The 12078-nt window shown below is 34.3% G+C and overlaps 1 protein-coding gene across 4 annotated transcripts in view; it reads right to left on the bottom strand.

Moving 5' to 3' along the window:
- Positions 1-261: 261 nt before the first annotated feature.
- The window catches only part of FAR1 (fatty acyl-CoA reductase 1), a 68911-nt gene continuing 57094 nt past the window's right edge, over positions 262-12078 (bottom strand). For all 4 annotated transcript variants that reach the window (XM_007121336.4, XM_055091388.1, XM_007121335.4 and 1 more), the window contains 3 exons: positions 6306-6435; positions 3650-3777; positions 262-1559 (listed from right to left, as the gene is read on the bottom strand). In XM_007121336.4, the coding sequence (XP_007121398.1) occupies positions 1397-1559; positions 3650-3777; positions 6306-6435 (421 nt within the window). In that variant the 3' untranslated portion in view covers positions 262-1396. The remainder of the gene's footprint in view (positions 1560-3649; positions 3778-6305; positions 6436-12078) is intronic.

The following is a 12078-nucleotide window of genomic DNA, read 5'->3' as shown; positions in this document are numbered from 1 at the left end:
TGTTAATGATTTAAATATAGTAAAACTTGATCAGCTAAATTAGAACATGTTATGCTGATATGTTAAAGCAAATGTGTTATAACAGTAAGGAGAGTTACCTACTATTAAGATTTAAAGGGAATTATAATGTATCATTAAAATATACATCGATTTTCTTGCTATTACTTGTTTCTATAATGAATTCCTTTCTAAAAGCTAAAACCACATGCAGAAAAAAATAAATGATATCTTTAAACTCATTCAACAGTTTGCTACTTTATGTGGTATGTAAATAAAGTTCTTTAATTTTATACACATTAATTTATGTATTATTTTGTTTTTCTGGAAGAAATTCAGCTCTCAACGTCAAAAATTAGTATGTTTACACACATATGAGAACATTTGCTTAATGCTATGACTACCTGCAAATACATTCTTCCATAGTAATGTACTTTTAGTTTTCATTGGAAAGACAGTATAAGCCTTTTAAAGTCCTATTAATAAAATTTATAAAGGGCAGAGAGCACAAGTATGGTGAATTCCTCCCTGCACCCACACCTGCTTGTCAAAGTCTCAAGTAATCATCCAGCTTCAAAATATGAACAAAATGTCACAGAACTGATTTTCATTTGGTCATAATGTGGTCAAGAAAAATGTATTCCTATTCTTTTTGATACTAACGGTCTTACTGAATTTTCATTTTCCTTCTAAAAACACAAAAGCATACGTTGACATGGATTCTCAAACTCATTTAGATCCAGTAGGGCCTCTATAATAATATATAGCCTTCTGATTATGAAAGCAACTGACTGCTTATAGAAAAATGATATGCATCAGACCTCTAATCAGAGAAAGAAAAATGAGAACGTGTCTCTCATATCTGAGACCACTCAATAACTTACAGGATGAGGTGAAAATAGTTTGGCTGTAATTTTAACAAAACTAAAACCCACTTGAACTGATGAAAAAAATCAAACACTGAAGAATCAAATATCTACCACTTAGCTAGTATTCCTGTCCAAATAAATGCTTTCCACTGCACTAAATATTATAATTAGAAAATCACTGTATGTTAAGGCATATTTTAATTAATATGTTCCAGAATTGCACAGTTATACTGGTCAGTGTTCCTATTTCCCCACTCCTACCCTCACCCAACCCCTTTTCCCCAGGGATCAAAATGTTAAGTCATGGTTTTGGTGGCTATTACAGATTTGAGCTGGCATACCACAGTGTATTCACTAGGTTTTTATGAGCATACGTTAAAATGTTACAGAAAATGTACCATAATTTACTCCACACTCTGATTTAAGATGGTTTAATGTCTTGACAAAAGATGAAATGACTTAAGTACATTTTACATTTTGTGCATTTAGACCACCATATGCATAGATGTTCTAATGCTAAATTCTTGTCTTCAGTATCTCATAGTGCTGGATGCTCGGAAGTAAGACAGAAACTTGTAACACAGACTAACCACAAAGTACCAGATGTTTCTTGCCATTTGCGATCTTGCGATAAAAATGCGCCAAATCAGGATCACGAGGATAGTATTGAAACCGTAACGTATGTTCCTCAACCTGAAAAGCAAATCAAGAAATATACTGGATACTATTTTCTAGAATAGAATATTGTTGGACAGCAGATAATTCATGCTCAGTTTTAATCTACGCAAAGTTCAAATCCATATTAAGTTGCAACTTATTTAAAAACTAACTAGACGGGACTTCCCTGGTGGTACAGTGGTTAAGAATCCACCTGCCGATGCAGGGGACATGGGTTCGAGCCCTGGTCCGGGAAGATACCACATGCCGCAGAGCAACTAAGCCCATGTGCCACAACTACTGAGCCTGTGCTCTACAGCCCGTGAGCCACAACTACTGAAGCCCATGTGCCTAGAGCCAGTGCTCCGCAGCAAGAGAAGCCACTGCAATGAGAAGCCTGCGCATCGCAATGAAGAGTAGCCCCCGCTCTCCACAACTAGAGAAAGCCCGCTTGCAGCAACTAAGAACCAACACAGCCAAAAGTAAATAAATAAATCTATTAAAAAAAAAAAACTAACTAGAAGTCCTTAAATTAGAAAGTTAGCAAACATCAAACAAACCTGACTGTGCACATTCTGGACAAGAGTCCATCAAACAATGCATTACCTCTATTAACAATGAATAAAGCAAAGTTTTTTTGTAACAGTACATTTGGGATGCAAATTTATTTATTTAACAAGTATTATTTAGCATCCTTCTGTATGCCCTATACTGTGCTAGTCAGCACGTACATTAGTAGGTAAAATAGACATATTTCTTGCACTTCGGAGCTTCCTATCTAATCTTAAAACATAGATTCATCATATACATCATCCTACAGACAAAATAAACATTTTTTGGACATCTTTAGCTGCTTACAAGTTGTCAGACAAGTGAATTTACTCCTTCAGTCACAGGATCAAAAGCCAACTGGACAAGTCCTCATTCATGAATGAAACATGGCACTTGCTCTAAATAGGAAGACCCTCCTATTCTCAAAGAGCAACATGCACATTATCTTGCTCATGTTTCAAAACATTTTTGATGTTTTTTAATGGTGTTAGAAAGGAATATAAATCCTTTAGATATGCAATACGGTTATATAAATTCCATTAACTTCAACAGGCAGTGAAAGATATAGGACTACAGTTGATCCTTGAACAATGTGGGGGTTAGGGCATCAAACCTCCAACAATCCAAGTATAACTTCACAGTCAGCCCTTCTTACCCGTGTTTCTACATCAGTGAATTCAACCAACTTCACATTGTGCAGTAATATAGTATGTATTTATAGAAAAAAAATCTACATGTATCAATAAATGGACCCATGCAGTTCAAACCCATGTTGTTCAAGGGTTAACCACACAACACATGAACAATGGGTGTAGACAAAAGAGCTTTGAATTAGGAGTCAAAGATCAGTATTCTAGTTTGCCCTGCCACTTAATACAATATGACCTTGTCAAACACAACTTTCCTAAGTCTCAGTTTCCTCATCTATACAACTAGCTGCCCTATAAATTCTCAAAGAGTTGAAAGCACAAGAATAATAATGTGAAACTTTTAAAAACTGTTACAAAACTTGTATTAAAAAATTACTATGAATAAAAGAGATTACTATTAAAACTAACTGCATCTCGGAATAATGGATTAATAGTAATTTTTCCTTTTCTATTTTCTGAGGTTTTTTTTAACAATTAGTATGTATTACTTTTATAAGAGACTAAGGGAATAATTGCAACTATTTTATAAACAAGGAAAAAAGTTCTATAGTGAATAATGTATTATTATACCTCTTTTCCTCTTCTAAAGATGTATATAATTGGGTAAAAGAAACTTTACATTACCTCCAGCTTAAAATATATTTTTATTTTCTCCTAATATAGCAATAAGGGAAGATAAAAGTGATATTTAAAACTAAATTCCACCTGACTTTATTACTAATGGACAGTATAAGCTGATGAAAATAGTAAGGTTCAACAATCATAGGCTAAATTAATACTACCATAGTTACAGCCCAAAGGCAACCACTTTTCTTAAATATTGATACAATATATTATTAGCAGTATCTCAATTTATCAGCTTAGAAAAAGTTGTAATATTTCATAAGGAAGACAAGATGAAATCAAACCTATATAAAAACGTACTTGTTCAGATGTTTTCTAGCTGCAGGGAGGCCAGACATTTCTTCATTCAATACATATTTCTTAGTTCCCATACAGTAGTTCTCTATATATTCTGCCCAATGTAACTGTCGTACATCGATATTAAAAGTCTACATAAACAAAAAAATTATTGGTTATTCTTGGATAATTTTTTTCACAACCAGTCAAAAATTCACACTTTTTCTAAAGGCTAATTCCACATGACATGATTACAAAACATTTACTGTATTAATTTTTTAAATGTTACTGCTATTCACAAAAAAGTTCTTATTCCTATTTCATATCATCCATTAAACAAAGAAACATTTGAGAAGATAATCTGAAAACTCATGTCAGCTTTTAAAGAGGAGTACATGAAGACGAAAGAAGCCTGAATCATTAAAAATAAATAAATAAATAAATAAACCGACAAAATCCCATTGTCCAAATAGACCTAAGTATTCCTTTTATACATGTATCAATACACCTGTTTCCAGTTTCCTTGTCTACACTATCTCTTCTTTTTAAACATCCTGCATACCACACAGATTAATTTTTCTAGAGAAACAGTATTGACATCAAGAGATAGAATATGTTATGAAAGCTGGCTTAGGAGTTTAGATAACTGTAAGTAGGCCACTTGATGAAAAGGGTAGATAAATCTGGAAAAGAAAGCCTTACAAAAATGCTATTTCATGACAAAATAAGAGGGCTATACACTGCTCAGTGCTCCTCCACACAAAATCAGGTAATTTTTTTGGTGTAATAAATTATTCACAATTTAATTTACCATCATTTCTGAAAATAGCAAGTTCTAGACCAAAAATAAAAAAGCTACCATAAATAAATCATTAAAGTACCAGTGCACTGAAATTGAGAGATGAATTTGCTCCTCCACACAAAATCAGGTAATTTTTTTGGTGTAATAAATTATTCACAATTTAATTTACCATCATTTCTGAAAATAGCAAGTTCTAGACCAAAAATAAAAAAGCTACCATAAATAAATCATTAAAGTACCAGTGCACTGAAATGGAGACTTGACTTAAGATATGAGATATTATGAGAAGGTCACACATATGTGCAACTGGATTCCCACAGGAAGAGTGAAAAAGAATAGAACAGACGCAGTATCTGAAAAGACAATGGCTGGAAATTTTCCAAAAATGGTGAGACACCAAGCCAAAGATTCAAAACACACATATACCACATATACACACATATATCTAGGCATATCAGAGTAAAACTGCTGAAAGTCAAAGAAAAAATTTTTTTAAAAACCAGAGAAGGCACTGTGGATTACCTCCAAAGAAACATTAGTCTGACCAACTGACTTCTGAAAAGAAGCAATGGAAGACGAAAGACTATGAGAAGATGTCTTCCAAGTGCTCAAAGAAAGCTGCTAACATAGAATTCTATACCAGTATAAGTATCTTTGAAAAATAAAAATATTCACAGAAGAATAAAAACTGATACAAGCTGACATCAATAGAAGACACACACTAGAAGAAGTATACTAATGGGTACTCCTTAGGCAGAATGAAAATGATTCCAGATTGAAGTCTGGAATCATTAGAGGAGGATGGAGGATGGAGGAAGAAATAAGAGCAGTAAAAGGACAATTATGCCAGTAAATCTATATGAATACTAATTGACTAGACTACAATAGGAATGATTGTGAGGCACATAACATAAATATAGAATTAAAAAACATAACAACATAGCAGATAGGTGTTACCCTTTGCATTATCCAAGAAAAGGTAGAAGTATCAATATTATATTAGACTTTGCTAAATTAAGAAAGGATACTGTAAAGCAGCTGCAAATTAGACTGGCTTTTCAACACCAAGAAAATAAGACAAATATAAAAAGAAAGTTGTCTTTAATGTGCTGAAATCATGTGACATAATCACAAACTGAGAATTCACTACCAACATACCTACTACTCAAACATATTCTTGTATTCTGGATATATTTCAAGCAGAAAAAAAATGACCCTAAAGAGAAGATCTGATAGCAAAGACACTAGTAAATATATAGTTAAATCTAAGTAAAACTGAACAAAATAATCATTTCTAATTATGAGGTTTAAGTAGAGAACTAAAGTAACATACAACCATATAAGTTAATGAGGATGGTAATCAGAGCTAAAACATTTTATGGTCCTAAATATCATTAAGGAAGAGGCTATAGAAATTGCTCAATTTAGACTTTGTTAAGTATGCATGTTCAAATACAGAGTTTAAGTTTCAAACTAACAGAGAGCAAAATGTGGAATGGCAAAAAGTAAAAGAGTATACAAAAGCAATTTCTGAGAGAAGGTTTTCCTTAAAACTTAAAGAAAACAGTGTTTGGGGGGGAAATGCATAAAGAAGTCAAAATTCTCTTTGAATCTGACATTAAAGAGAAAAAGAGAATCAACATGTCAATAATGCTTTGAAAATACCTCTGCTACTCTCACACTTACATTATAAATTCTAGGATAAAGCAACTTTATCACCACCAATTATGACTGAAGCTTTAATGGGAGACTATAAATAGATCAACTTTCTTATTGTATAATGGTTGGGGAAAATACTCAATTATTTCTCAGGTTGCTAATTAGCATACTCTAATTAGTATGCTACTTGTTTTCTAATATAAAACAGAAAATACTTGCCTTTTTATCTTCCGGGTTTAGTTGATTCATTAACATATTGACATTGTCAGTATTCCAAACCCAAGAATTACTTGTGAAATATTCAAGAAACACCATAGCTTTGTGAAGACGAGTTATTGTCTTCATCATCCTGTATTATAAGAAAAATTGAGATTCATAATTTGCATAGATAGGGAAAAATCTCATCACCACCCAGGGTACCAGTTTCCATTTTGAGACATTAACAAAAAATTCCATTAACGTAATTCAATAAGTGTACCAAACCACCAGGAAATAAGAATATTTCTGCATCTTAGAAGAACATTTTATAAATCCAAAATGAATTTAATACAGCAGCAGTAAGTTTAAGCAGCAGTAAATGAATTTAATACTGCCTAAAGAGAGTTCTGCTGATATATGAAATTAATTTTCAAAGGAAATGCAATATTTCAAGATCAAATTTTCTACATACAATACTAAGCAAATAAATGGATTCAATTAGTATTCCTTTCCTTTTTGTTTCTTAAGCCACATTTTAGTTCAGCTGCATTTTCCTAAGATTATCTGTGAATTTATAACATACTGTTCCATTATAATCTCAACTCTTCAGAATCATGGAAGCAAAGTATACAGAAATATTCATTTGCCATTTAGTCAACTCTATATATTTTAAATAACTTTCTCTTGAACACTAACAGGTACCGTGATTGTCTGGACGTGCCATGAAATCAATGACTCATGTTGACAGCTTTCTGAAATAGATATTCAAGATATTCACTCACCTTCCCAAGTCCCCAATATCCATCCTTATGGAAATAAGGGAGTTCGATACTTTTAAAATTTCTTTTTAGAAGAGTGAAGGGCTTTAATCTTTAAATTTGTCATTTTATATATCATGGCTCACTATAAGTCATTGATATCGTAACACTAACCAGAAAAGCAACATCTATACAATAATAATTACCTATGATAAGTAGAGAAACGGAAGAAAGAACTTTTTGAAACAAAACACACACCAAAAATTCCTAACCTCTAGTGAACAGAAAAATTACGTGTGAAGTAATACTTAAAAAGAATTCTATTTATAGTCCCACAATAAGGATTAGCATTATATGCAGTTTAGAAGTCCCAAAATTAGGGGCTTCAGAAACGGGGGAAATAAGAGAAAATTAGAACATTAGAAATGGGGGGGAAATCAAAACAGTAATATTAGCTAAATAATTCTGATGACATATTCAATACATTTAGAAAGAAACCCTAAATCCAGAATACTGAAAGAAAATGAGGCAACATGGACTATGTAAAGAAAAACTGTAGTTCATGCACGGAAGCCATTCCAAAATAAAACCTCCATTAAACACAAAAAGAATTACTGAGCATCAAAGGCTAAATTTGGACAGGAATAGTTCAAATAGATAGAAAGCACTTGAAGGGAAAAAAAACAAGACATGCTGCTTTTAGAAAAGAGATTAGGCAATTTTTTTCTGAAAAACAACAAAAAGATTTAACAGATTTGTAATTAATACCCACTGTCACAGCCAGTATAGTACACTTGAATCACACATATACACATATTTGGTTAATGTGATTTTCCAACATACATCTTACTAAAAAGTTTTTCTTCCTAACTCCTTTTTCACTGACAATTCTCACCTAGTCTTATTTTCAGATTCATTCAAGTGACAGAATTACCCTAAAACCAATCACCGATTCAGCCATAATTACAATAAAAAATTGGAGGGGGAGAAGGAAATTTGTAAGGTCGTATATGTGTGAAGTTCACAGAATACTTATCAAGTAATAAAACTCTGGATTGAATACTATGGGGGATAAAAAGAAACTTAAAACTTTGCACCATCAATCTTTGGTTAAACATCCTGTAAGAGCAGATGCCTGGGACTACACTGCCATGTATGTTCTGATTATTTATTCTTTATTACAGCAACCTGTAAAAAATAATCACAATCTTTTAGAGGAGGGCAAGATCTTAATGGTCATCTAGTCCAGGGTTTCTCAACCTCAGCACTATAGACATTTTAGGGCAGATAATTATTTGTGGTAGGGGGCTGTCCTGTGCACTGTAAGATGCTCGGCAGCATTCCTGGTCTCTACCCACTAGATGCTAGTAGCACCCATCCCCCAGTTGTGATAACTAAAAACATCTCCAAAAATTGTCCAATGTCCTTTGAGGGAGGCAAAATTGTCCTTCACTGAGAATCACAAAGATAAAAAATATCAGATTCAGAGAAGTTAAGCTGCAGAAAGTTAAGCTAAAAAATCAAAAAAAAAATGGAAACACTTTTTTAAAATACCATTTTAAGAGTGATGAAATATCTACTACATTTCAAGAGCTAGAGTAAATAATTTATACTGCTTCTACATGTGATAATATCATGCATCCTAGTCCCCAGTGACTATTAACCAGGAATCCATATGATGCATATACTTTTAAAATTATGTCAAGATATACAGTAAGTCAGATTTTTACCTAGCTGGTACTCAGAATAATGTAAATAGTAAACTGGACACCACGAATGACATGACTGACATTAGTTTAATGCAGAAGTAGGCATTATATTAAGGCCCCAATATAAGGTATAGAGGCCAGTATCTTGCTCAGTAAATATCTGAACAAATAATATAAATTACATATTTATATTTGTAAATATGTAATTTACATTACATATAAATTTAATATATTTATATTTAATATTTATAATATTGCCTAAATAAAAAACCTTTATGTCTCTTGTTGCTTTTACAGTATAGGCTCCCAAAGCATTCCTGCTTTGATACTTAGGAAGCCTTGTACAGGACAAACCTCAGGTAAGAAGATTCTTTATTTGATGTTTCCTATTTGTAGCAAATTTTAAGTTCCAAAGGTGGCTGCAAATATTATCTCTCATCTTACATGTTCACCTATAATATCACCTTAATTATCACCCCATTAAGAGGTGAAGGTAACTTATACACAAAGAATGAGGTGGAAGTGACACTGTGTGACTTCCGTGGGGAGGTAAGAAAAAGTGATGTAGCTTTCTGCCTTGCTCACTGGAATACTCACCCTTGAAGCCTTCAGAGGTCATGTATGCTGTCCAACTCCCCCTGAGGCTGCCAGGCTGTGAGGAAGCCCAAATTAGTCCATGTGTAGAGACCACAATGAGAGGCTCTGAGACTATATGAAGAGAGAAAGATGCCTGGCCACCCAGCTGCTCTGTACCTTTTCTCTCCTTTACCACTCCTACAGTGTACCTGCTCCAGCCCCTATGACTGCAACCACTTGAAAGATCCTGAGAAAAAAACCACTCCATCAAAGGCTTCTAGAATTTCTGACCCACAGAAATCATGAGCAATAAATGAAATGATTACTGTTTTAAGATACTAAGTTTGATGTCAATTAGATCTCAATTTTTTTAAAAAAGAAAGATACTAAATTTGAAAGATTTGCTATGCAGCACAAATAATGGGAACTGAAAGATTTGTTATGCAGCACAAATAATGGGAACAGATATCAGTACTGGGAGTGAGGGACTGCTATAATAAAAATCTAAAACATGCAGTACTGACTTTAGGATTAGGGGGCAGACAGAAACTAGAAGGCCCTTGAAACCACTGGCAAAACCTGGAAGGACCAAGAATGTTAGTGGAAAAAATAAAAGGGCTCTAAGGAAACTGTTGGTGAGAGTTTCAAGGTAAGTGAGGAAAATAATGTTGGAAGTTAAAAGAACAAACCTGTCACCTGTGTTCACATGGAAAATAGAAAATGTATCTAATAAACTCGATGATCTAGCTAAGATTTCCTCAAAGAGGACAAAGATGATCTTAAAAAATGAACTATCTGTTTGGATGCAATTTGGAAGGAATGTAAAATTCCAGCCAGGAATTCTTTAAGAAACATCTTCTGGGGATAGATCAAATCCAGAATGTAAATATAAGATTCTTTGTTAGGACCGCAGAAAGATTTAAGGTAGTATATACTTCATAGAACCTTTCAGACAAACAAAAGTTTCACTCTAGATGTTAAAGACATGTCTTACATACACTCTATTGTTTAAGAGGCAGGATGTAAGAGTCTAAGGATCTAAGATCCAAGGGTGCTATCCCACAGCAACCTCATAAGGAACCCAAGATAGAGAAGGGTATGTCTCAAAAAGATATGTGGGCTTTGGTCTAATGGAGTGGATTGTTTTAAAATAGATACATGGGAAACCCACACAGTTTTAAAAGGAATCCTATGAGTTTACACTTAAAAGGACAGAGACAGTACCAGATGAAAAGAGGCCTCTGGATCAAGGGCCAGCAAACCAGAGCTTAGAGGCCAAATCCACCTGTTTTTGTAAATAAAGTCTGACTGGAACACAGTCATGCTTATTCATTTACATATTGCCTAAGGCTGCAGAATTGAGTAGTTACAAGGTGGAAACTACATTTAACAGCAGAGTTAAGTAGTTACAACAGAATCCATATGGCTCACAAAGGCTAAAATATTTACTATATGGCCCTTTACAGAAAGTTTGCCAATCCCTGCCCTGAAGATTCCCAACTTTTTACAGGCAGGAAGTAGGGTACGAAGGCTATTCAGCTGCAAACACAGGCCATTTTTTTATGGGAAAAGAAGGATGACTCAGAGGGGAGAGCCAAAAGCCACAGAAAACAAGCAGGGAGTGGGAATGAGCCCTAACTAAGAAACCATCAAACGGGACCCCGCTGGAACGCAGAACTGTTATGGACCAGTGATTGCTGCGTGCCTCTCTTTTTCTCTCTTTCGAACAAGACTGTCTAAAGTATTTCCTATGCTTGTCTCACTATTATATGTTGGGTGGATGGGCAGCAGGTAACCTGTCACTTTAGTTCACAGGTTTTCAGATTAATACTTGAGGAACTACACCTGAAAAAAAAACTTCTAAAGAGCTTCATCCACAATTTACCAGATTTCGCTGACCACACTGGCTTCAAGCTGACGTCAGAGAGGTTTTGGGGGGAAAAGGCAAGAGTATTTTCCATTTGGGAGGAATATGAATTGTTTGCACCAGAGGCCTGACTATAGCAGACTGCACTTTCCAAAGATGGCTGCAACAATACCTTTCATCTCACCCGTTCATTTACAAGATGATCTTGACTATTCTCTATATCCCTTCTTCTTCAATCTTGGAGGATCTGTGACTCGTTTGTGACTAAAAGAATGAGGTGGAAGTAGTGCTGCATGATTTGCTTAGGTAGGTCAGAAAATGCACATAGCTTCCACCTTGCCTGCTGAAGCACTTTTCCTTGAAGCCTTTAGTTGCCATGTAAGTAGTCCAGTTCCCCTAAGGCTACCACTGGTCTGCAAAGACACTCTATGAAGAGATCCTGACACAATATGAAGAGACAGTGATACCAGCTGTTCCACTGCACGCCCCCATTTCAGCTCCATCTGACCACAATCACATGAAAGACCTCTAAGACAAAAGTTTCCCAGTGGATTCCTTCCTGAATTCCAGATCCTGAAAGAAATAAAATGACTACTGCTGTTTTAAGCCACTAAGTTTGAAATGATTTGTTATGTAGCAACATCTACTATAAATTATTTAATAAACTTTGGCTCTTCATTCAGTTTTTAAGTTTACTAAGCCCCATTTTCTGTGTAAGGCACTGTGATATATTTAACTTATTTTACTTTTTTGACCTAGTTTTGATTGTTCTGCTCTAATTTGCAACAACTTTATTAATATCAAGACAGCATCACTGCCATCACTCATAAATTTACATCTGCTTTTTAGCCACGAAAGAATGTTGCCAATGACAAATACTGCAC

The sequence above is a fragment of the Physeter macrocephalus genome, chromosome 16 (assembly GCF_002837175.3).
Source record: "Physeter macrocephalus isolate SW-GA chromosome 16, ASM283717v5, whole genome shotgun sequence".
Classification (NCBI taxonomy): Eukaryota; Metazoa; Chordata; class Mammalia; order Artiodactyla; family Physeteridae; genus Physeter; species Physeter macrocephalus.
This window is presented reverse-complemented; position numbering and strand designations above follow the sequence as displayed.